General features: G+C 35.5%; 1 protein-coding gene across 1 annotated transcript in view; it reads left to right on the forward strand.

The window, feature by feature from the left end:
• Positions 1 to 26,977, forward strand: part of Bclaf3 (BCLAF1 and THRAP3 family member 3) — a 61,669-nt gene that overhangs the window by 16,016 nt on the left and 18,676 nt on the right. Inside the window, exons 2-9 of the mRNA XM_026405454.2 lie at positions 2,072 to 2,146; positions 5,319 to 5,888; positions 6,264 to 6,926; positions 15,138 to 15,313; positions 17,145 to 17,259; positions 17,958 to 18,021; positions 19,535 to 19,650; positions 26,530 to 26,557. Of these exons, the coding sequence (XP_026261239.2) occupies positions 2,106 to 2,146; positions 5,319 to 5,888; positions 6,264 to 6,926; positions 15,138 to 15,313; positions 17,145 to 17,259; positions 17,958 to 18,021; positions 19,535 to 19,650; positions 26,530 to 26,557 (1,773 nt within the window). The 5' untranslated portion in view covers positions 2,072 to 2,105. The remainder of the gene's footprint in view (positions 1 to 2,071; positions 2,147 to 5,318; positions 5,889 to 6,263; positions 6,927 to 15,137; positions 15,314 to 17,144; positions 17,260 to 17,957; positions 18,022 to 19,534; positions 19,651 to 26,529; positions 26,558 to 26,977) is intronic.

Consider the following 26,977-nt stretch of genomic DNA (forward strand, 5'->3'; position numbering starts at 1 on the left):
ATATTGTGTGATTCTATGGTGTGGTAGACTAGTAGGGTACCTGGAGGTACCTATGTGAAATTTCCTGAATAGGCAAATCCATAGAAATAGAAAGTAGATTAGAGGTTGACAGGGGCCAAGTTGGGAAAGGAGTGTAAAATTACTGCTAGTGGGATTTCTTTTGTGGGTATGCAATATTCTAAAATTAGACTATGTAATGGTGTACATCTTTGTGAATATCCTAAAAACCACTGAATTGTATACTTCAAATGGGTTAAATTTTTGTCATTGGAATTATATCTGAATAGATTATTTTGTTAATAAAATAAGATGAAAATAAATTTCAACCTCCCCATATTTTGTTTTCTCACCATTATTGTAGTATTTTCCATTTATCCTACGCCCCACATCTTTTTAAACTGATATTTACACAATAACAGTTGTACTTTTTGTATTGGTGGAAAACCTACAGTGCCAAGTTATTTATATTTTAATAATTACCACAGTATCTTCAGAAATTTGCAGCATAGAGGTACATAATATATGAGACGTATGGTTATCCATTCCGTAGTCTGTGCATAGTGACTGTATGATTATTCATGGATGCATGGCAACGATTTTGAAAGCTACTGGGGAACTGGAGCCACTAAGTTGGGAACTACTTAATTATAAATCAGAAGTGAGATATAAATAATGGCTAGTATGGAAAATTATACTCTAATTATGTATTTTCAAAATTCAGTTCCTGAAGTGATCATTTTCTTTTAAATACTGAAGATTGCTTTAAAATTCCAGTTTAGAAGTGACTTTTAAAATGTACTTATTTGGATTGTGGATGTAGCTCAGTGGTAGTGTTCATGCATAGCATGTGTGAGGCCCTGGGTTCAGACCCCAGCACCCACCCCCAAAAGAGAAGAAGAAGAAACATCGTAGGAAAAAAAATCAGAAGTAAACTAAATGTCTAGTAATGCCTAATTAAGTTTTGGGTATGTTTATCTGTTGGAAAATTAGGCAGCAATTGAGTATTATAATTAAGAATTGTAGTTCTTGTAATCTAGCAATTTAAAAACAGGATAGGATATATTATCATGCATCTCTAAACATTTTGACTGTGATTACATGAAGTGTTTATGTACATGGCAAAAGACAGGAAGGTAGTAATGGTTGTATTCAAATAGAGGAACTCTGGGTTTATTTTTTCTTCTTTTTGGAATACTTAGCAGTTGGTATGTGCAAAACATAATAACCTTTTTTCATGATTTAACTCAGAGGTCATCAAATTATAGTGAATTTGGCCTGCCAGGCCTATTTTTCTTTGATCTTTGAGCTAAAAGTCATTTTTACATTTTTATTTTTTAAACTAATTTTAACAATATAGCATATTTAACCCAATATACCCCAATAATAATTTTAACATGATAAATATTTAGAAATATATTAATGATGTATTTAACCAGGTCTTTGAAATTAGATGTGTTTAATACTTACAGCACATCTCAAAGTGGTCTAGTCGTGGCTTTACATTTTTAAAAAATTTTTTTTAGTTGTTTAATAGATATTTATTTATTTATATGTGGTGTTGAGACTCAAACCCAGTGCCTCACTATGCCCGGCAAGTGCACTATCCCTGACCCCCAGCCCTAGCCCCGGCTCCATGGCTTTACATTTTTTTAAAATATTTATTTTTTAGTTGTAGTTGGACACATTACCTTTATTTATTTATTTCTATGTGGTGCTGAGGATCGAACTCGGCCTCGCACATGCTAGGCAAGCATTTTTAGGCTTTACATTTTTAAGGAGTTATTTTTTCTAAAAGAGAAGGAACAAATCCACAAAGACCTTAAATTGTCTACAAAGTCTAAAATAATCACAATGTGGTGCTTAACAGAAAATTTGCTGATCCTTGATTTTATTCATTTTATCCTGACAGCATTCCAATAAGGTGGGTGCTATTATTATCATCCCTATTTTACAGATGGGAAAACAGAAGCACAAAGGGTTTAAGTAACTTTTTCTTGGTCGCATTCACCATGTTTTAGAACAGATTGCAGGCTCATTTATATAAACTTGCTAATATTGTGTTTCTTTGCAGTATAAAAAGTGGATAGTGGCTCACGTGTCAAAGGATGGCACGGTCACGATCTAGATCGCCCAGGTGGAAACACAGGTGAGCAGTTCTTAGTTTAGCAGAGTAAGCAACTTGGAGTTGGGATGTAGCTATGACTTTGAAATTCACCAGTACTGGTTTAAAATCTATTTAAATAAACTCATGGGACTTGGTTATTCACAGTAGGTGATTTATCATGGAAGAGGTTGTATTTCTAGTTTCTAGGAGCTGACAATTTAATTATTGGCATCTAGAATTAATTTATAATAAAAAGAAATGGAGTGGTCACAGCAAGGGAGAGTGAGAAACATCTTTGAGAGTGTTACATTTTTTAAAAATTCACGTGTGGTTCAGAACTCTTCTATGTGCGTTTTATCTTATTTTTTTATAATCTATGTGTTTGAAGAAATGTAGAATCAGAAAATAAGGAGGTTCTAGTTTCTTCTTCATGGCAGAATAATAGTTTTGAAGAGCCCAAATGTATTTCAACTCCTCTCTTTTCTGGTGGGTAGTATCAACAGTATATATATGCATAGACTGGAACAGTTCAATGTCTATTGTACATCTGCTACAGCCAGGTTCTGGGGCTTTCATCTTCAGTGGCCTCAGCAGGTATACAGGCTGGCTGGAGAGACATGATAGCCAGCTATGATCCGGTAGGAATGGGACAAAGCCTTCTGGATCTACAGGGAGAGAATAATTCTGTGTCTGTGGAGGGAACTAAGAAAGTCTTTAAAAAAGAGGTGACAATTTTAGCTGGACATTGAAGGATAGGTAAAATTTTTAAGGGTAGAAAGAGTGAATCAAGTATTCTGATTAAGGGGGAGAAGAAAAGCAAAGGCATAGATCAGTAAATGCAGTTAGTTTGTCTTGGGACTTTTAAAAAGGACCATATTCACATACATAAGAGGCAGGCCGAGATTTTCATGTTAATGTACCTTGGCCACTGTGCTCATTTTGACAGTGTAGTGACTAATCAATCAGTTCTTCAACAGTTTTCATTTTGTAATCTACAAGACCAAATTGTAATGGGGAAGATCTTCAGAAAGAAAAGGGAATACAAAGAAACAAAGGATTTGAACGTGGAAGGTATCACAGAGGTTGTTTTGTTTCACCCTTTTGTGATGATGGACACAAGAGACCCTGATTAGGGAGAGCCTGATTCTGGATTTTTTCTTAGGTTTCTTTGTCAAGAACTATAAAGGGGAAAAAAACAACTATAAACGGTCTGATATTTTATTCTACCTGCAGGCTAGTGTGTTAGCTTGCCACAAAGCATTCCTGGGTCAGAGACAAAGGCCTTTATTACTCATACTACAGTAGGCAGTTTGAGCTTTAAGTTCCTATTGTACGCCCTACCCTCTAGGTCTCCTGAGGGCCAGCACTGTGAAGTAGCTGGCTGGGTGGATGATGCAAAGCAGTGGGATTACCCTTTGTCTTTGCCAACAATGGAATTTTGGCATAACTGAAGAACCTGAGTTTCCTATGAATAGCTGTAGGGAAAGCCCCCAGCCTTTACCTTGGAGGAGACATTATCTTATTATTCTGGGCAGCAAACAAACCAGCCCTCAGTCCCTGAGGGAGTCTCTGTCTCTATTTCCAAGGCTGTTTTCCTTGAAACAAAAGCTGTCAGTGCCTCTGCTCACAAGACTTGCCTTGCTGAACTCCAGAGACTAGAGAACTCTCCCCCAACAGACTCCAGTTTTCTTTTGTCCCTTTAGGAGAATCAAATATGATAACAACCTTTCTAGCAACCTCCAGAAGATAGGGGTGGTATATAATAAAATATGATATAAAATATAGTCTCAAAGCAGTTTTTAATGTGAAATAAGGGTTACTTTAAGATCTTGAGTATTTTCTTCAGTCTGCAAGGTTTCTGCCTCAGACTACTAGCTTTTCTCCTTGGTAGTGAAAGAGATGGACTCTTCCATTTAAAGACTTCTTGTGATGAGGTATAGCCAGCTGGATGGCAGAGATTCGTTTCAATGAAATAATACCAATATATCCAGCTTGGTGACTCCAGAGGGAAATAATTGCCAAGTCTAGTATATATGTCCCAGTAGGTACCCAAATAAGATAGATCTGCTTCCTTTAATGTATGGAAAACACAGACTTGTCACTAAAAGGAAAAAGGTCACTCATGGTTGTTCCAACTCTGTGGTACCTTCTGAGAAGGGATGATTTTAAAAAAAACTGCAAAAGAGGCTTGCTCATTGATGAGAAGACATTAAACCTTCAGAAAGGAGATTAAGGCAGGTCAGATTGGTTAATGTCCTCGGGTGCAAAATCGAATTTTATTGTGTTCCAGATAGTGGTGTTCCTCTCTCTTATCTTTAAGGCTGGGAAACCCAGACTGGTTTCCCTGGATATAGGAGCCTTCCTCCTCAGTGGGAATACAAGACTTCATGTTGGCAAGGCTGAGGTACTAGAGAAGGTAGATACAGAAGGCGTGTGTTGTCCCTGGAGACTATTGTAGTTGCATTAAAGCACACTTTCACCAAAGTTAACAAGCTGTTTGAACAGCACATCTTTCAGTTGATATATAAGGGAGCAGGAGTGGGAAAGAAAAGCAACTTATCTGTGATAGAAGTACTTAAAGCAAAACTGAACCTAAGATTCAAGTCTTAAGACTTTTCTGTCCCCTCTCCCTGCCACCTGCTAAGTATATGTCTCTTATTGAAACAGCTTTAGGAAAGAGAATAGACAATCAGTTGGGAAAACTATGGGGTCAATAAGGTGTCTGAGTTTGGATTGTAACATCATTGGATCTTAGAATCTAACTTAATTTCAGAGGCTGGGTTTGATTTTTTTTCAGACACTCTCATACATGTTTATTCGTGTTGATCTACTGTTTCTGCTTATTTCTTACTTGGCCATTAACTCTGATACAAGCTTTTGCTGATCAGCCCTTTGAAGTCACTACATCTTTTTTTGTTGCCAGTACTTTGCTATTAACAATCTTCCAAAATAGATCTTGCCTTGAATCTAAGCTGGTCCTGCTTTAGTAGGATGGGTGTACTCAGCCCATTTTGACATGCATATGGAATACATTGGTTCAGACCCCCCCTCTATGTACAATTCAAAATGCATATATGTAGCAAATTGATGAATTTAGTTTGAGTAAGAGAATCAGTGGAATTTTAGGAAAGGCAAATGTTTTAGGTAGGACATATTAAGACAAAGAGTTTATTGTCTTAAAATGGGCTAAACTTTTCTGTGTTTGTTTACATAGGTCTTTATCACCAGTACCTAGAAATTTTGAATACTACAAGCAAAGATATTCTCATGGGCATTATGACTGTGAATATAGAAAATATCCGAAAAGACCTGTTGCTTGGAGAATGGACAGTGAGAAACATGAACAGAATAAACAAAGAATTCCCCCTCGTGGAAATCTATATTACCGATCTTATGAACATAGATCACCTTCCCCAGAGATAAGAAACTCTGTAGAAAATTTTTACACATATAATCCTCACCGAGTGTATTCACCAGGAAGAGGGGATGGTAACAGAAGATCTCAGTATATACCCACATACTCAGAGGGTGTACCCTACATAGAGCATGAGAGGAATTGTTATCCCCAGAAAATGCAAGGAAGGTATATTCCTGATGACCGCAGAATTAGAGGAAGTGGGAGAAGAGGGAAACCACCTCAGAGGTCAATAGCAGATTCCTTTAGGTTTGAAGGGAAGTGGCATGAAGATGAGTTGAGGCACCAGAGGATGCAAGAAGAAAAATATTCCCAGTCACCTAGAAGAGGCTCAGAAGACTTTGACACAAGGAGCTCTTTTCAGAAGAGGTATAGGAAAACATTAAACCTGGGTAATTTGGTATATAAAGCCTCAAGTGAAAAGTCTATTTACTTTATGGTTGAAGATAACCACCTTGAAAAGCTTTTGTTTAAAAAAGATAAAAAGCATTGTAATATAGTTGTGGTCTACTGGTAGTAGTAGTGAAATTATTTCTTTTTAGAGTAAATCATGTTAGCTAAAATGTTTAAAAAGATGGTATTTTCCTGTATAACTACCTTGTGCCTCTATGCAGGCTTGTGGGATTATAGGTTATCTTTACAACTGCATTCTACATTTAAAGCCATGCTACCCAACATTCTACACATATAAATTCTTACTTTCTTCTCTGTAGTGCAAGTGTAAACTGCTTTATGTCAACACAGGTATCCTGAGGATCGTGATTTCAGAAAATATGGACACACATCAAAAAGACCTAAAGACGTGGCGAGGTATGAGAACAGAGAGCCTGCCAGAAACCCAAAGTGGAAGCCTGAGCATTTTCCTCCACCTTACCAAGAAAAGAAAGATCAGCGCAATTTTGCACCTCAAACTCACCGATATGCTGAGAGGGACTATCCAGAGACCAGTTCAGCAACCAAAGTGTCCTATGACTATCGCCACAAGCATCATAAGCTCTCAGAAGGTGACCAGGACTTTTCTGATGGGAGAAATCAGAAATACTTGAAAGAAGAAGATAGAAAACACAGTTCTCAAAAAGGCCCTATAGGTAGAGAGTCAGATTGTTTTAATGCCGGAAGAGGGAGAGAGACTGAAGATGGGCAAGTCAAAGAACTTTTTAAACCATCTAAGAAAGACTCAGCGGCCTATACTCATTCAAATAAAAATGAGGTTGATTTGAAGCCCTGTAATGACAAACGAAAGAAAAAAATAAAGAAAGAAGGGGAATTCAAAAAGGAGAGCAACTCCTCCAGTAACCAACCTGATACAAGTCAAAAACTTTCCAATGTGAAACACTCATCTGTCAATATTAAGAAGAAATCACTTACAGTTAAAGTAGATGTGAAGAAAACAGTAGATACATTCAGGTATTATCTTCATTTTTCTTTATGATGTTTAATAAATGTTTCTGCCACTTCTTTTTGCAGTTCAAAAATGGAATTGGTAGTGTGCTTAGAGTTCCATCAAGGAGTGGAAAGGATTGCTTGGATTTTTTCCCAAAAGCCCTGTAATGAGGATAAATACTGTGATTAGTAATAGAAAGTGATCTCATGTCTGCATGTTCCCACATCTTATTTCCAGATGCTTCCTGGGTGCATGGCATTCTGAGGAGTTGTTTCTCTTCACGGATTTATGCTGCCAGGTTTTCCTTTCTAGGGATAGGCTGGGTGGAGTTCAGGAAGACCTATTCTTTGCGAAGTTTCTCAGAGCCTGTGTTCCCTGTTGCCTGATATTCAGAGAATTTTTGAGTGAAAAGGTCCTGGTTTTATAGAGGAAGAAAGCAAAGTCCTGAGAGATGAAGTGACTATGTCAGAGTGGCTGGGATTCAAATTCCCACCCCTACCCTCATGACTCCAGGAGGCAGAGAACTTATTGTCATTCCTGCTACCCTGTCAAAATGACTGGGCTTAACTGACTAGATTCTCCCAGATAGAGGAAATTAGGCTATAATCTGGGGAGATGCTTATTTATAAGACATTTGCTTTAGCTCTTAATGAGTCTTTAAAAAAAAGACTGCTATTGTAATAGGTTATAGTCTAAGGCAAGTTCACATGCTTTTTTCCATTATGAATATTATCTCCATTTATGGATTCTGACAATAATAAGATGCTGCAGTTAGCTATGTCAGCTAAATCTGTTCATTATCTTAATATACTACCAGTATGTCAATGAAAAAGGGATGGACCATGTTCATTTGGTGCATTCATATTCACAGTTGACTCCTATTTGTATTTGAATCAAAACAAGAAAATGAAATGGGAAAGAGTAAGATGGGAGTGGGAAGGGAGGTAAACCCAAGGTCTTGATTTTTTAAACAAAATATTTTCTGTTTCTTTTCTTCAAGTTAAGCATAGCAGTCATCCTTCTGCATACTTTCTTTACATTCCTGTACTTACAGAAAATATATTATAATATGTATATTTATATGTGCTTAAAATGAATTAATAAATTGTGTCACTTTTGAAGACTACTAGAAATACCAATTTTGAAGAGTTTTGTTTTTCTAAACTTCATTCAAGATACTGCACAGTTAATTTTACAATTTGATATGAGAAATGGAAGCTTGATCATCATCATGGATCACGAAAATGAGCTTCCACAAAAATGGAGGCTACTGCACTTGTGTTTTAAATTTAAAAACTATAATTATATGAAATCTCATCATCTATCAGTGGAGTTTGGCAGCACATGTTTGAATACCTGCCCAGGGCCTGCAGGATGGCTTGTGTAATAAAGAGCCTTGACTGCAAAACCTCTCTGTTCAGAGACCTGAAGAATAAATAACTGAAAAAATGTGTGCATCTTTTCAGTTTGATAAAGCATCATAGTCAACAAAAGCTTTCTCTGTGATTATAATTATTTGTTGATGAATGAATTGTGGACGAGATTTGTGGGTTGGATTTAATTACGTGGGGACTGAAGAAGTACCCATAAAACAAAGGTAGTTAATGCCCTCAATAGAATTTATGTTTTCAATTATTAACATAAATTAGATTTTTCTTTGTTAAGAAAGATTAAAATAATCATAATTATAGAGTGCAGAGAAAGGTTTATTTGATGGTTAAAATTGAGAGAGTTTATCCACTTTTTTTGAAATACTAAGATATTTTGTGTATCTGTTTGATTAATTTTGGTCAGTTATTAGTATGGTTAAAAAGGTATCGCCTAGTGATTTTTCTAGATTCCAGTTTGTATCTAGAACAGCAATAGGTAGACACTTGCTTGAATATTCCTTGTGTAGTTAGTACTGCTGTTAACAAAGAAGAATTCTAGTGACTCACTGTAAGAAACTTCATTATCAGAGGTAGAAGGTATATGAGTCATAATTATATATGTTTCAGAATGTAAATTAGAGAGTTACAATATGAACATTTCTACTAAGATCATTGTGTACCCAAAACATGAATTGTTGTATACATCTGGAAGTCTTAAAGCAGATGAAGTGAGTTGCTGGTTTCATGTCAGGTCAGGGAAGTAGAAGGGAGGAGAGAGGAGAAAGTGGGAAGGAGGAGGCAGTTCTAGTTTCTGGAGCAAAATAAGCTGTCGCCGATGGACCCAAGGCTCCTTTAATTTCCTGAGATGTTGGTACAAGACACCTGGGATAAGGAAGGTTGGCTATCAGAGTTGATGGTGAGCTGAGTGAGTACACCAGCCACATTTGCATCTAGTCCTTTGTTTACCACTGAAGAGATACAAAGAAGATCTCCCTGCCCCAAACAGATCTTTCCCCATTCTGAAAAGAGATGAGGTGGGTGATAGGTGCCAGAGGATGCTGAGGAAATAGATTCAGCACAGATGGGGAACAGTGTGAAAACCCATAGCTAGAGTTTTGAAGGAAGGTAACTTATAGCCTATAGGTGGAGATACTTGCTCTTACATAGAATTAAAAAACTAAAGCCTTATACTGAGCCACATCCCCAACCTTTATTTTTTTTATTTTAGTATTCACTAAGTGAAATACTTCATTTTTTATTGATTTTATTTTTTAAATACATGACAGTGGAATGTATATAATTCTTATTACACATACAGAGAACAGTTGTTTATTTCTCTACTGGTATATAAATTATGTTCACACCAATTCATGTCTTCATACATGTTCTTTGGATAGTGATGTCCATCACATTCCACCATCATTGCTAACCCCTTTTATTTAGAGACAGGGTCTCACCGGGTTGCTGAGGCTGGCTTTGAACTCACAGTTCTCCTGCCTCAGCCTCCCAAGCCACAGGGATCACAGATATGTGCCACTGCAGCCAGCCTCATTTCTGGTTTTTACTCTAGCTTCTCTTTGTGTCTTTCAGGGAAACTGATAGAGGGAGGTAAACATTCTGTTAGGGGCTGTGGTTCATAGGTTTTTGTCTTCCTGTGAGCCACTGAGCAGCTCTGTGACATTGGGCAGGTCACCTGGCTATACTCTTTTGGCCCCAATTAACCTGAAGTTTCTCTAATCTTGCTTGGATTGGCCATGTGTTGATAGCTATGGAAGCTGAGTTGACAAGGCACTTGAAGGCTCATATAGTTCTCTGAACTTTTGCATATTCATATGCAAAATATTTAAGAACTAAATATTTTAAATTTAAATTTATCAGAATTAAACAAAAAATGTAAAAAGGTAAGCTAAGAAACTTAAAAATAAAAATTAAATTGGTCTCAATAAAATGTTAAAATCTATTATCTTCTTAGCTGAAACATTCATTTCAGAGTGGTCAAGTCATTTTCCATTCATCATTTATTTATTCACTGGGTATTTTTGAGGCCCCATCTTATTTGAGACAGCCTTTTGGGATACCCCAAAAGTATAGGCTGAATAAGATTAGGATCTTTTTTTCTCCTTTGGTTTTATAGATGAATATGGTAATGTTGGCAATACCACAGTACAGCTAGTGATTCATGGGGTGGTGTATGGCTGAGCAGCAGAACAGGTGATACCAGACTGGGAGATTCAGGGAAGGCTTCGTGCAGGAGTTGACCTGTGAGCCAAGCTTCAAAAATTTGTATGTTTTTGGTACATGAAAATGAGGTGAAAAACATTTTATATAATAAAGGTTAATGAAGGCAGAAAAACATACTCAGGAACTTTGAGCCGGGTGGTTCTGAAAAGGAACAGAGAGAAAGGAGACTAAGAAGGTAGGCAAGTCATGACTGCCAGCCTGATTTGATACTGCAGGTCTGGTATCCCTTATCTGAAATGCTTGGGAACAGAAGTAGTTCAGATTTAGGATTTTTTTAAATTTGGAACATTTGCATTTACATAATGAGATATCTTGGTTATGACCCTAGTCTAAACATGAAATTCATTTTTTAAAAATATTTTTTAGTTATAGGGGGACACAATGTCTTTATTTTGTTTTTATGTGGTGCTGAGGATCGAATCCAGTGCCTCACACATGCTAGGCAAGCGCTCTACCTCTGAGCCACAACCCCAGCCCCTCATTTATGTTTTTTTTTAGTTTTAGGTGGACACAATATCTTTCTTTTATTTTTTACGTGGTGCTGAAGATCGAACCCAGTGCCTCATGCATGCGAAGCAAGCACTCTAACATTGAGCCACAACCCCAGCCCCCCTGCATTTATGTTTTATATACACCTTATAATCAGAGCCTGAAGGTAATTTTCTATAGTATTTTTAGTGTGCCTGGATGTTTTGACTATGACCTGTCTCATGAGGTCAGATACAGGAATTTGTGGTGTCATTTTGGGGCATTGTAGATTTTGGATTTTCTGATTAGGGCTGCTCAACCTGAATTAGCTAATAGGAAAAGGGAGATGATTCAGTTTTGGCAGCCCAGATTGACATCTCTAAGATGGATTAGTTGGGTATTGGAACTGGCAAGGCTTGTTTGAGGACTTTTGTGAAAAAAGATAATGAGATGCTAAGTAAGGGAAGTCATTGTCTCTGTAACATTTCTCTCCAAAATTTCTAAAGTGTCCTTAGGGAGGCAAAAGCAAATGACACAATTGGGTAAGTGCTTTATGAACAGTAGTATGCTATGTAAGATGTTAGTTGCTGGTTGAAGAAAAGCTTGGTATGTTTCATATGAATTGTGTTATTATAAGCTTCCAAAGGGCTGGGGAATCTGTTGGTTTGGGATTTTGTTGTTTTGCCATGTGTTGATTTTTTTTGATGAGTCCTAAGTATGGACAATAGCAAATTAAGTTTTAATTGCAGTTTTTAGGTTGCCTTAGCTATTAAGTACAACACAAGGAAGAACATCAGTGGAAGTATCCTAAAACAGAAGAGAATTTAGTGGGAAAGTGAGAGGGAACAGAGGAACTTGGAAGATTTAATGAGACCAGTACTGGAAATGTTATTAGAATTCAGTTTTTTTTTAACTGTATTTTAATTTTAAAACTGTCCAAATGCATTTCAAATGAGAACATTTTGTCTTTTCAGCTCAACTATTTGCTTTGGGGGTATTTCCTGAAATTATTAACTTGTTAATCAACCTGTGCCATAAGAAATAGTAAAAAGAAAAATATGAATCAAAAGATGATTAGATTTACAAATGTAGAGGCTTAGAACATTTTAAATTTTCAAGTCTGAAGAGGGTTTTTAATGTAGCAAAAATACCATAATTGTTTTAAAGAGACTTATTTTGGGGTTATATTATTTTAAATATGTTTTCTAGAAAATGAAAATTTTAATATTTTTAACTAAAAATCTTGTAGCAAGAAAACTCTAGGATAAATGTTAACAAGTTTAAACAATGAAATCTCAGGAATTAAAAATAACTTCAAAGTATACTGCAGCACTCTTATGGACTGAGAGTTGGGTGTGGAATGGGGACAGGAGAAATTGTTGCCAGTAATTACTCTGTAATAAATCACAAGTAAGTTTTGATAATTACTGGGTGATAAACTGGAAACCTTTATCAGCTGATTTCCTCTTGGCAGAAACAGAAACTGAGGCTGCAAAATAATTATAAACTGATTTATCCTTGTAGATAGTCCATTTTAATAGTTCTGTTCAAACAACTTATTTTTCACCTAGGTTTTTTTTTTTTTTTTTTTTTTTTTTTTTTTTTTTGTGGCACTGAGGATTGGACCCAGCGACAATATCCATTCCCAGTCCTTTTTATTTTATTTTGAGCAGGGTCTTGCTAATATTCCCCAGGCTGGCCTTGAACTTGTGATCCTCCTACTTCAGCCTTGTCAGTAGCTGGGATCACATATGCACCACCATGCCTGGCTTATAAAACGTGTTTTTGTTTGTTTTGTTTTGTTTCTTTTTTTTTTGGGGGGGGGGGTACTGGAGATTGAACTCACGGGCACTCAACCACTGAGCCACATCCCCAACCCTATTTTGTATTTTATTTAAAGACAGGGTCTCACTGAGTTGCTCAGTGCCTTGCCATTGCTGAGGCTAGCTTTGAATGTGCAATCCTTCTGTCTCAGACTCCTGAGCCACTAGGATTACAGGCCTGTGCCCCTGTGACTGGCTCAAAATGTTTTTAAAAGCTTTATTTTTTTGGTATGGAACAGGCCTTTTTAACATTAAACCCCTTTAAACAGAAAGAATTTGCAATTGTTTATTATTGGAAACTGTTACAGGCTGTTCTTGTTTTTACCAGTAAATGTCTCTTAGCTAGTTATCGGATACACAGTGGGAAGCTTGCAGCAAATTAGGAGGAAAGAAGGGAAATGGGCTTTCTAATGAAAGTCCTCCTAACGAATCAAGAAACTACAGCAGTGACATCAACCTGCTGCAAATCACTTTTCCATGTTTCTGCCTTGCAGGGAATTTTCTCCAGCAGTGCTGCTCTGAGGAGCAGGGGACATAGAAAGTCAAATGGAAGCCTTTGCTCTGATGAGTTATAAATAGGCACTTAAAATCATTTTGTTAGAAAAGTTAATTTTTTTTCTTTTTTTTTTTTTTTTTTTTTTTGGTACTTGAAATTGAACCCATGGGCACTTAACCACTGAGCCGAATCCCCAGCCCCTTTTATATTTTATTTTGAGACAGGGTATCACCAGGTTGCTTGGGGCCTCCCTAAGTTGCTAAGGCTGGCTTTGAACTTGCAATCCTCTTACTTCAGCCTCCAGAACCGTTGGGATTACAGGCCTACACCACCACACCTAGCAGGAGTTAAAATTTTTAAAGAATATCTGTAAACCCCTCAGGACCCAGAGACAATTTTGGATGCATGACTGATTTAAATAAGGAGATATGTGCACGTATGCACCTATGCCCCCAAACATCTGTTTGCTTTTTGCTATAAGTTATTATATATTACAATGGTGCTACTATTATTTAAAACATAGTTCAAGGCTTCCTTTGGATTTATCTTCACAGTCTTTAGCATACTCAGAAAGAATATATTCTTTATTATATTATACATAGAATAAGTATTATATAGATACTAAAATTGATGTTATTTACCCAGTAGTTGTAAATCTCATCTTTGGACAATGAACTTCATTTTTGGGAAGAGCCAGGAGGAATTTGAGCTATATACAGAGGGATAAGATAGGTGTAAGCTGATTAGTACTGTTTTGGGTCTAATATGAGATATAAATATAAGATAATGAGACAGTTCCTTAATTCATTAAGTGCCTCTAGATGAAGGATATAAGAATAGTTTTAAGCTAAGAGCAGCATTATTGGAAGAAAGTATAGTTTCCCATTATGAAACTTGGAAGACTAATGTTCATTTGAATACTCAACTTCTGGGATATAAAGTAAAACAACATCCATTGTCTCAGTGTCCTTGCACCTTCTCCATAGGGCGATTATAAAGATTAAATTGTAATGATTAAATGAGATAATGTTAGTAAACTCTAAGCCCCCGTGTTTGGCATTTCGTAAGCCCTCAATAATTACTAGCTTTTTTCATAATCTTTACTTTTATAGTAGTACCTAGAGATCAGGAGAGCTCTTAACAAAAGTTACACAGCTTCAGAAGGTATTAAAATGGTAAAATCGCTGGGGTTATATAATAAATGGTAGCATTTCTTTAAGGGTACATTTAGGGCAAACACTATAATTGATGTTAATGATCATAACTTTGCTAACAACCAAAATATTTTCTAAGAGCTTGGTGAGATTTTGTGATTAATTGCTTAGCAATTCAATTTTGAATTGAATTCAATTTTGAAATACTATTCTAAGCTTCTCATTACTGGTAGAAATATAAATTTTTTTTTTCTGAAGTCAGAGGTTTGTATGTTTGACATCAACTTTTAAAGTGTGGTAGCATTTTAAGATAGTATAATCTTGCTGGATATACAATGTTAGGGCCATTTAGAAATAGAAAATAATCTTATTGATTATTTTTTGCATATTAAGTATCTTTAATGCCTTGTAGTTTTGAAGTAAAATTTTTTTCATTTAGAATTATGAGGCTTTTATTATTAAAGTGACAAATATTTACTGATCTTAGATTTGAACTCAGAACTACTTATCTATGGCTGTTTTCTCCTACTTATTATTGTACATGTTTTATATCATATAATCTAATAACTAAATTATATGACAAGATAAATGTCTTTTTAGTTTTATAGCTCTTAATTTTTAGTAAGTTCTTTTTTTAGCAAAATAGTTTCAAATTTAGTTAAACATTTGCAAATTATTCTAGGGCTTCTTCTAGCTATTCCACAGAGAGACAGATGTCACATGATTTGGTTGCTGTTGGCAGGAAAAGTGGGAACTTTCATCCAGTGTTTGAACATCTTGACTCAACTCAGAATACTGAAAACAAACCTACAGGAGAATTTGCTCAGGAAATCATAACAATAATCCATCAAGTTAAAGGTTGGTATATTTTACGCATACATTAGGGATAACAGAAAATTAATGTGCTGGCTTTTCAAGAGATAATAGGTAAATACCTGTGATATATTTCAATAGTAATATTTCATTGAAGTTAGATTATGAAGTAGGAATCTGTTGGAGAGATCATCAGGCATACATTCAAGCCCAGTTGCTCTTTTTTTTAATATTTATTTTTTAGTTATAGGTGAACACCGTGTCTTTATTTTACTTTATGTGGTGCTGAGGATCAAACTCAATGCCTCATACATGCCCGGCGAGCGCTCTACCTCTGAACCACAACTCCAGCCCCATAGTTGTTCTTTTTTAATATATTTATTTTTTTCAGTTGTTGATAAGCCTTTATTTTATTTATATGTGGTCCTGAGAGTCAAACCCAGTGCCTCACATATAGCAGGCAAGTGTGCTACCACTGCCCCAGCCCCAGCCTCAGCATAGTTGTTCTTTATGATGTATTTCCAATAACCTTGTGTTTCGACTGGTAGTAGATTAGAAATCACAAGTTAGAAAAGAGAGGTCAACCACTGAAAAAAGACTACAATACTGAAATCAGTGAGACGCAATAACCAATAGCCTAACAGGGAAGAAGAAGCAGGGGAAGAAAAAAAGAAAAGAAACTCAAGCAATCGGGAAGTCTTGATCATTTTGTGATATTCTTAAAATCCCCTAAGAGCAGTACTGGGACTTTGTGCCATCAGGATATTGCTAAGTGATAAATGAAAGATTCCAGTTTGCTTTGGCATACTTTATGACATCAGAGAGTTGCATAATAAATACTTTAAAGATTTGCATTAAATTGTTTTGTTTTTGCTTCTGGCAACTTTCCATTAATTGGAAAATTCAGTGATAGAACTGCTTCTACCAGTAATGCCACAAAAATAAGGCAATTGTGAGTGTTATAAGCTGGAGGCTTTAAGAATTTTTATTTTATACTACTTAGTAATTGCATTAATCTTTTTCACCTTCATAAAACATATTTCAAAAATGAATTATTTTCTCTGCATCCCTCAAGCTAAGGCATATATTTTCTTGAAAGCATTCAGTTTTAGACTGGGAGTATAGCTCAGTGGTAGTATGCTTGCTTAGCATGAGTGAGGCCCTGGGTTTGATCCCCAGCACTTCAAAATAAATAAATAATAAAGTATGCAGTTTGTCTGAAACAGTTACCCTCTCAACCCTAGCTCCTCTCACCCAAAGCAAGTGTAATTATTTGCAGAAAGGGGGCTGGTATAACATAAAAGTCCAGGAGATTGTCTCAGAACAGGAACAGTAAGTTACGGGAAAGGATTGCTTAAGTAGCATTCTGATGGAGCATGTGTATTTTCTTTCTCTCTAACCTATTAAAAGTCTGTGCAACATAGCTGATTTCAGAATGTCCTCAAGAACTTCAGTTAATGTTAATTGAAACAAAATTGTATTGGAAGACCTTCTGTGGTATGCAAACATAGCATTTAGCATTGTGAGAATTTTTGTGATGTTTCAGGATTGTTTGTGGAGTTAATTTTTACTCTTATTGAACTGTAGAGCTCCCCAAATAGTGTCTTACCTTGGAGTAGAAAGGTCCTCACTTTGAGAGCACTACTGTTTTCCCCTAGATAAGTAAGCAGACATGTCAGATAGGAAGAAAACCCCTTGGATTCATAAATCAGATGTTTTAATTCTTGCTTGGGCTTGGGAAAAACATGCAAACACTGCAAATTAGTCTGCCAAGTAAGTTTAGGTCCTGTGTATTTTCAAAAGAAAACATTGGATGTTTTTCTTTTAAGTGGAATCAGTTTTACATTGAGATAAAACTATTTGTTTCCTTTTTCAGCAAATTATTTTCCATCACCTGTCATTACTCTAAATGAGCGTTTCTCAAAAATGCGAAGTACTCATGATGCAGATGCAAAAGAAATTAAATTGAATTCAGATCCAGAAATTCACAGGTAATGATTGATTACTATATTCCCATTTAACCATGGGAGTAAACCTCAGAACTGTTGCTTCCTGAGCTTGCTCACCTGGACTTCTGTGAGACTCTAGGAATGTGTATCTGACATAAAAACAGGATCTACCCAAGCAGGTACTGGGCCAGTGCACATCAATGGAATAGATTGCATTGAAACCAACGACTAGCATTGTTTAAATGTATAGAATTTTGATAATATTTACCTACCTAACTTTGATTCTGCTGTGTCTATAGTAGTTACCTACTGAAGTTATCACTGGAAGAATGAAAGGCAGTTGTCAAGCCATTGAAATCATGTGATCAAAATGGCTGTTCTGAGGGCAGCCGGATGAAAACATGTCTTCTGCTGGCACTTGTCCGAGCAGGTGGTGCACCCTGTCTTGTGAGCTGAGTTGAATCAATATTAGAATGCAATATATCACCAGAATAAAGTTTGAAGTTACACAGGCTAGTGATCTGAGAACCCCTAAAACTTCCCTGAAATGTGCATCACAAGATCTAGATTCTTGGGAAATTGCCATATACCATATAGATGAAAAAATTACCTGTTAGCAGGTTTCTTTTGCCTGTTCCAAGATATACCTGCTTTATTTCAAATTCCATTCTGTAGTAGTAGAATCAAGGTATCAGTGCATAATCTAATTATTTAATTGTAATATGCCTTTGTTATTTTAGGAGAATAGACATGTCTTTGGCTGACCTTCAGAGTAAACAAACTATGGTATATGAACCAGATCAGGTAAGTGAACACAAGTTTTGATGTGAGATTATCTTTTTTTTTTTTTTTGGTATACTAATGGGAAAAGGGATTGGTGATTGGGGGTTGAGATCCAGAAAATTTCAAAAGTTCTCCAAGTGATTATGATCATTGGCCAGGTTGGCACAAGAATGCTGACAAAAAGATAAAAATATTCCTTAAAAGGGACAATCCTTAATGATAATAGCTTTGTAACAAAATTTTAGCATTTAATATTTATTCCATAACTCCACACTGTGAAGCTTGTAGAAAGTATGTTCCAGTCATGTGGAAAGTATTTTAAAATTGTACATGAAATGAATGAAAAGAAACTAAGTTTCATTTGATATTGTCCTTCTGTTTACTGGAGAGTGTTTGAAAGATTCTGTGGAACATTAACTAGCAAAATAATGGAAATGTTACATTTCTTTACTGTCCCGTGTTTGGTTCCTACCCAATACCTCCCCCCCATCCACCTCCCATTTCTTTACTAATTAGAAAGACTATCTTGACTAGCCAAGGAGTAAGAAAAGTGGCTTTTGTTTTAAAATGTTTCAAGTTGAACTGAAAACAAATTCCATGCGTGTGTGATTTGTTAGGATGAACCTAACTACTATGTATAACTATAAAGCTCTTTTTTTAAAAAAGTATGTTAGGTTGTAAAAGAACTGCTAATTTATTCATTGAAAGTAAAAAGTTTTTATAGAAAAGATATTTTTAATACATTTCTAATAGAATATATATAAAGTTTTTCACATGTGAAATTATAGATTTGATTAATCTTAGATGGGTTAATCTATTAAATGATATTTTCAGAAAATTTCTAATCATCAAAGTATTACAGTGAACTTGTAGGAAATTTAAGGATTTTTTAAAAAATCATCTGTAATTCAACCATTTGATACAGAATATTATCTGATCATCTTTTCGTGCAGTCTTACATCTTGCATTTTAACATAATCACTATCATAGTATATGCACTTTTGTATGTTTTTTCTTTTTACTTAATTCATAATAACATGCCTTTTATGTAAAAATCTCTGAATTCCCCATGGCCTTTTATGATTGAGGCTTTTAAAGTTTCAATTTTTTTCAATGAGTGTTTTTCCATGTTGACTTCCACATAGTATTTATTAATTTAAATGGTTGTACATTATTCTTTTGAGTTATTTACCATAATTTATTTAATTGTTCTTCCCTTTCCCTTTAAAGTTTTTTTTACATTTAAGTTACTTCCATTTTTTGTTATTTTTAAATATAGTACTTGGAATGTTTTTAGGTAGACAGCACTTTCTTTGGGATAGAATCCTCAAAGTGGGATTCCTGGTTTAATATTAGGAGCTTTTCTGACTGTATTGTCAATTGTGTCTCAGAAAATTTGATTCAGTTTACACTACCATAGCAGGATGAGTACAAAATAACTTATTTAGGACTTTTAAATAAGGTTCTTGTTAGATATGGTCTTTGTGCAACTAACAGTAATGTGAATGGTTTGTCTTCTGTCAAAATTCCTCAGACTCTGGTCAAAATAATAGATCCAAATGACCTACGACATGACATTGAAAGAAGGAGAAAAGAACGATTACAGAATGAAGATGAGCACATTTTTCACATAGCTAGTGCTTCAGAGAGGTAATCAGTAGATGAAAAACATACTGTTATCAGGGAGCTTTCGGTTTAAGCATTTTTCCAGTTTTTTTGTGTGATGATAATTTTAGTGTAGGAATTTGATCTTTTAAATCCATTTTCTATGGTTAAATGAAATCTATTAAAATGTTTCAAAATTATTCAGTAATCATTCTATGCATCTTGATTTAAATAAGAAAAATTATGGGGTAGGTGGATATTTGAGGACTTCATAATTCTAGAGATAAGTATAAGAGATTTTTTAATATTAGCAGAAGCCAAGACCAGCAAGGTTATGGACTGTTTGGCTCAAGCTGATTAAAACTGATACATTCTGCCCTAGATTCTGGAGTAGTCTGAATAATGCAAAATTTCCTGAAGTTAGTACAGTTCTCTTCCAGGACTCTTCGTGGATGTTTATCCATGAAATGGGCAGGTGTAGTAGAAAATGTAGAGACCTACATTTGAATTTCATCTCTTTCCAATTTATAAGATGTTTGATCTTGCACAAATTTGATGAGTCATTATAGCCTTTCTATAAAATGATGATAAAACCGCCAGGCACAGTGGCACACACCTGTAATCCCAGCAGCTTGGGAGGCTGAGGCAGGAGAATTACAAGTTCAAAGCCAGCCTCAGCAAAAGTGAGGTGCTAAGCAACTGAGTTGAGACCCTGTCTCTAAATAAAATACAAAATAGGGCTGGGGATATGGCTCAGTGGTTGAGTGCCCCTGAGTTCAATTCCCAGAACAAAAAAAAAAAAAAAATTATGATAAAACCAACTTATTATGCTATGCATATTAAATGACTGGCATACTTAAAGAACTGATGCCATGCATGGCAACGACTCATCAGTAGATCTCCCAGAAAGTAGGGATAGTGCTAATAGTTTTTTATATAGTCCATAGTATCAAATTACTGAAATATTTGACTAGACTTTTAAGTCAAGTCTATGCCTAACTAAGTCTTAGTTGAAATAGATGGAGCTTGTTTAAAACTGGATTTGATTCTAACAATAAGTTTGGAACTAATTGAAAGATAATCAAACTGTGTGTTGTGGTATATGAAAAACATGAAAGTAAAATAGTAAAAATCTTTTCCTTTGCTGGGTGAAAATCACCAGTCTCCTAATATGATATGATTAATGCATTACATGACTGGGCCCTTTAATGTCACAAACTGTCACATTTTTCTTGAGACAGCAAACTTAAGAAACCCAGTGTACCAAGAAATAGAATTTTTCAAGCAGATTTAAGATAATCAGCATATTGTACAGACTGTGTAGTGCTTCAGGATATAGCTTTACCCTTTGAAATGATTAGAACTTGAGTACTGAAGTTAGACCCGAGTTCGTATTCCTGCTCTTAGACCCCTAGCTATGTAATTGACTTTTGGCAAGTTACATAGTCTCTGTTTCCTCAAGTGTAAAATAGGGATAAGATTTATACTTACCTTGTAGTGGTAGTTAAAATTAAGTAAAGTGATGTGTATAAAGTTAACATAAAATTTATCAGTGTCAGCTTTGAAAATAGTGTTGAGGCATGCAAAGATGTCTTCCTACAAGGTATCTTTTGCTGGGTGTGTTGGATTATTTTATGTTTTTTTGTTTTGTTTTGGTGCTGGGGATCAAACCCAGGGCCTTGTGCATGCAAGGCAAGCACTCTAACTGAGCTATATCCCCAGCCCCAGGATTATTTAATTCCTACTGGATAGTTGGTATGGAATATAGAGCCATGAGGGTTTTTAAAAATCGAGATATTACGTACCATAAAATTCCCCATTAGAAGTAAACAATTCAGTAATTTTTAGTATTATTTAATTCCAAAACATTTTATCAGCTCAGAAGGAAACACTGTACCCCATTTCTCCTTCCCCCAACCGCTGGCAACCACTCTTCTACTTTCTGTCTCTACGGATTTGCTTATTCTTAACATTTCATATAAATGCATCATATTGTGTATGGCTTTTGTGACTGATTCTTTTGTGTAGCATAATGTTTTCAGTGTTGATCCAGTGTTGTAGCATGAGGATGCTTTTTATGGCTGAATAATATTCCATTGTATTGATGTGCCATATGTTGTTTATCCATTCATCAGTTGGTGGATATTTGGATTGTTTCCACTTTGGGGCTGTTGTGAATAATGGTGCTATGAACATTTTTGTGTAATTTGTTTCATTTCTCTTTGTTTGATACCTACAAGTAGAATTGATTAATTGGGTGGTGACTCTATATTTAACTTTTTGAGGAACTTCCAGATAGTTTTCCAAATTGACTGTATCATTTTACATTCCACAGCAATTTCTCCACATCATTGCCAGTATGGATAAGATTGTTACTGTCTTTTTTTCAAAAATGATATAGAACCTCTTATATATAGAACCGTTTATCTCTTTGTCCTAATTCAATTTCCTTATTAAAATAAAAGACACTTCATCTTTATATCTTAGAAATTCAGTTTATAAAAATTGATCTCATTGTGTTTTTACATAATCCTTTTTAATCAAGTCAGTATATAGTTTCCATAGACATTCAGAAGAATGAAACATAATAAAATCATAAATCATAGGAGGAAGTGATTTCCCACCTGTGTGATTTTTCCTTAAAAAGTTGTATGCAGGTTCACTGGGCATTGTGGCACATGTTTGTAATTCCAGAAACTTGGGAGGCTGAGGCAGGAGGATCGTAAGTTTGAGACCAGCCTGGGAACTTAGTGAGACCCTGTCTCAAAAATTAAAAAAAAAAAAAAAATTAAAGGGCTGGAACTGTAGCTCAGAGGTAGAGTGCTCCTGGGTTCAATCCTCTGTACCACAAAAAACATTGTATGCAGGCTCTGTGTCTATTTGCTCACCATTGTATCCCCATTGCCTTGAGCTAAGTTCATATTTGTTTAATGAATGAAGACTTTCCAAAGCAGCAGACAGGGCCAAAAATACTTAAATTAGAATGCCTATCTACCTGGATTCCTGTTCTCTGATACCTTAGGAAACTTCACCAGCAAACCTGATTCTCAGGGATTTCATCTAATTTCCAAAACCCTGGTATTCTCCATTGTTCTCCCTTCTGGTCAGTCTCTACCCTGAAGTCTCCATGGCTTCTGACACACTATTTCTCCCTCTTATCAGAGTTACTAAGTTCCCCACAATGTAATTAAGATGTGTTATATAAGTTTGGGCTATGTGTGCTTAAAAATAATGTCAGTGTACTTCAAAAGGACATCAAACTGTCAAGACTTCCTTTTTAGCTAGTCAGCTTATAGGAAAACATCAGTTTTTATTCTTGCTATTGTAATAATCTATACTAAACTAGAGTGAACTTCGTGCGAATCTTTTATTCATATGTTCAACAAATATTTCTTCTGTTCTACAGTTACTGTTTAAGCACTAGGGATACAGTGATAAAAGTATAAAGCCCTTGCCTTTGTGGCATTTGGAATTTAATGGTGGAAGAAAGAAAATAAGCAAATAAATACATGTTAGTGAAGTAATAGATGAAAAATAAGGCAGAAGAGGAAAATAGAAAAGAATGATGTGTGATATGATTTTAAAAATTTAGCTGGGATGTATTTGGCCATAGGATTACCTGGCGGGGGTAGTATTTCAAGAGAGGAAACAGTAAATTCAAAGACCTTGAGGCAGGAATATGGTTGCTCTTGCTTAAGAACTAGAAAGGGAGCTGGTGAGTTATAAAATGAGAAAAGGAAGAGAAAGTCAAAGCGTGAAGGACTTTGAAGGACTGAAAAAGATGGAAGACTCTTTTTTACTCTTAGTAAAATTAGAAAACATTTAGGGTTTTAACCAGAGAAGAGATATAATTGCACTTAAATTTTAAAAGGATCACTGTTGTTTTTAGGTAGAGAATGGATTATACAAACTAGAGAAAAAAAGTCTCAAGTAAAAAAAAATAAAATAAAAGATTGGAGGTAGGAAATCTGCATGACAAGGTGGCATAGTAGATGGGACTCATCAAAGAACCAGGCTCCTTAGACCTTGCTCCTCCTCTAACCTTTGCACACAGCATGTGCCTCGTGTCCCAAGGTGGTTGGTTGTGCTCTAGCCATCATGTCCTCATCCTAGTCTTTCCCTGAAATTTACACATGACACTTTTAACACTGTTGGCCTAAAAATTTAGTCCCATGTCCATGTCTAGTTGTAGGGAGGATGGGAAATAGATCTTTAATCTGGGTGTTCATTTGCCTGCTTAAGAATCAAAATTTATCAATGAATCGTTTTTCAGTTTTTTTATTGTGGCAAAATATAAATTTACCATTTTAATTGTTTTAAGTGTACAGTTAATTGGCATTAAGTATAACTGTAGTGTTATGGAACCATCACTGTTATCCATTTACAGAACATTTTTATCTTTAGAAACAAACTCTGTACCATTAAACAATAACTCCCCATTCCTTCCTCCCCTCCAGTCCTTGATAACCTTCTTTCTTACTATCTCTATAAATTTGCCTATTCTAGATAACCGCATACAAGTAGAATCATACAAATTGTCTTTTTTGTCTGGCTTCTTAGTATCATGTATTCAAGGTTCATCCGTATTGTATCATGTCAAAATTTCCTTCCCTTTTCAGAAAATTCCATTGCTTTTTAAAGCTGAATAATATTCTGTTGTTTGGATATACCACTTTTTGTTTATCTGTTCTTCTGTTTATGGACATTCGTGTTGTTTCCACCTTTTGACTATTTTAAGTAGCGCTGTTAACCAATATTGGTGTTGTCTTTTTTTTTATAGCCATCCTACTGGGTATAAAGTAGTATTTCATTGTGTTTTTGATTATAGCCATCCTAGTGGGTATAAAGTAGTATTTCATTATGGTTTTAATTTGCATTTCCTCCATGACTAATGATGTTGAGCATCTTTTCATATATTTATTGGCCATTTGTATGTCTTACCTGAAGGAATTTCTGTTCAAATTCCTTGCCCATTTTTAAATCAGGTTATTGTCTTTTATTATTGAGGTATGAGAGTTCTTTATCTATTCTAGATACTGCAGGTTGAGTGTCCCTTATCTGAAATGCTTACGCCAGAAGTGGTTCAGCTTTAGGATTTTTTTTTTTTTTTGGAATATCGTCATAATGAAATATCTTGGTGATGGGACCCAGTCTAAACATGAAATATATTTATGTTTCCTATATGCCTTACACATATAGCCTTAAGTTAATCTATACAGTGTCTTTAATCACATGAGGTCAGATGTGGGGTTTTCCATTTGTGGTATCATGTTGGTGTTCAAAAAGTTTCAAATTTTGGAGCATTTCTGATTTGGGATTTTCAGATTAGGGATGCTCAACCTGTACTCCTTTTTCCAATATGTGCCTTGCAAAGAGAGTTTTTAAAAGCCCATTTCCTTATAGACATAGTCATATATGCTAATGATAATCATTTGGGAAAAAATATAATTAAGTATAGAAATATAAGGCAGTTTTAATTTCACCAGTTAGAGATGACCACTGTTAATATTTAGCACATTTCCTATCATTTTTTTTCTCAGCATATATGTATGTATTTAAAATAACTGAAATTATACTCAGTATATAATTTAGCACCCTACTATTTTGACTTACTCTCTTATCATGAGTATTTTAACAGGACATGGGGGTTTTTTTGTTTTTTTTGTTTGTTTTGGGTTTTTTGTTGTTGTTTTGATTTTTTACATTTTAAAAGACTCTGAGTGTCTTCTTCTTGTCAGGTTTGGGGGTCAGAGCTGGGGCCACAAAATGAACCATCCACTTAACTACCTTCTCTGAAGGAATTGCAGCTTGTTCCATTAAACACACAGGTGCACCAGTAGTTACAAACATGAAGAGATAGGTGTTATCACCCCAAATACATTTTGTGCATGTGGCATTTTTCGGTACTTAGTTTACCAGAGAGGGGTTTAGGAAAGCCTTCCTTGGAAGAGGTACAAATGGAGCTAAATTTCATCTAAGTGGAAGGAAATGATCACAGAAGGAACTACAGGTGCAGAGGTGTGGAAACAGGAGAGATTGGAGTGTTCTGGGAACCACATAAAGTTAAATGTCCTGGAAGCTCAGTGTGTGTGTGTTGGGGAGACTAGAGTAAGGCAGATGGCAATGCAGCAAGGGCCAGAGCCTGGAGGACCTTGTAGGTCCTGATGAGGAGTATGGATTTCATCCTGATGTCAGTGGGGAATGTATGGAGGTACTGAAGTAGGGCTGAGGTTCTGGTTTACCATGGAGCAAGGCCTGCAGAAGATGTAGGAAGAGGATTCCCTAAGGGCTGTGGAAGTGAGGCGTCCAGGATCAGAGGAAAAGCCCAAAGAAGGACCTCCCTCCATGATAGGGCTCCCTGGAAAAAGCACTTGGTGGCCTCAGGACCTCTCAATATCAAGAGAAGGAAGGCTTCCTTTTAATGCCCTGGCCTAGCAATATCCATGGCCTAGCAGTATCAGAGTGAGGTGACCCTGGGCCAGTCTCATACCTTACCTCTGACGAATAGGCCAAGTCATTAGTGCTTTTACAAAGGGGAGTCTGTCAGTAAGGACAGGGTGGGGGGCAGTGCCGCCAAATTCTAGAGCAGCGACAGTCTTTCCTCTGAAAACACACATTTCACATGAGTTATAGCCTCCAGGAAGCCTGTCCTTGAACCTCAGATTGGGAACACTAATACAAGGAATATTATTTCCCCCTCCTATTGATTACTGCCAACTTAACTAAATAATGTTTTTTTTTTTTTTAAATGAGGGTGTTAGCCCTAAAAACTAATGTTTGTAACTTTAGTAGTGAAAGATCATTGAGTTTTACTGTTGTGTTACTTTAATTGTCTCTAAAGGGGCTTTTTAATTTTTTTTGTTTATTTGTTGGATAAAAGTAAACTAATAAAAGATTCTTGTTTTCTCTCTTTCATTTTATTAGGAATGATCAACGTTCGAGTTTTTCAAAGGTGAAGAATATTCATGCTGATGGATTCCAAAAACCTACACATTTTGTAAAATCAAATTTTAGAAAATTTATTCAGAAACCTTACATAGTAAGATTGGAGTTCCGGAATTTTCATTTTTTTGTACATTCTCCTCAACTATATATTCTCAAAATGCCTATAACTGTGCATTAAGTATGTGTTAGAAGATTCATTTGAGGTTTACAGTTATTGTGACAAAAGAAATATTAATCTCTGGATTTATTATAATACTAAAGAATTTTGGGGGAACAATTTCATTAAAATATAATTTACATACTGTAAAATTCACTCATTTTAGGTGTAAAAGTTAGTGATTTTTTTTTAGTAAATTTGTGATGATGTATCACTATCACAACAATCTAGTTTTAGGATATTTTCACTACCCAATAAGAGCCTACATGC

The sequence above is a fragment of the Urocitellus parryii genome, chromosome X, assembly GCF_045843805.1.
Source record: "Urocitellus parryii isolate mUroPar1 chromosome X, mUroPar1.hap1, whole genome shotgun sequence".
NCBI classification, from domain to species: domain Eukaryota; kingdom Metazoa; phylum Chordata; class Mammalia; order Rodentia; family Sciuridae; genus Urocitellus; species Urocitellus parryii.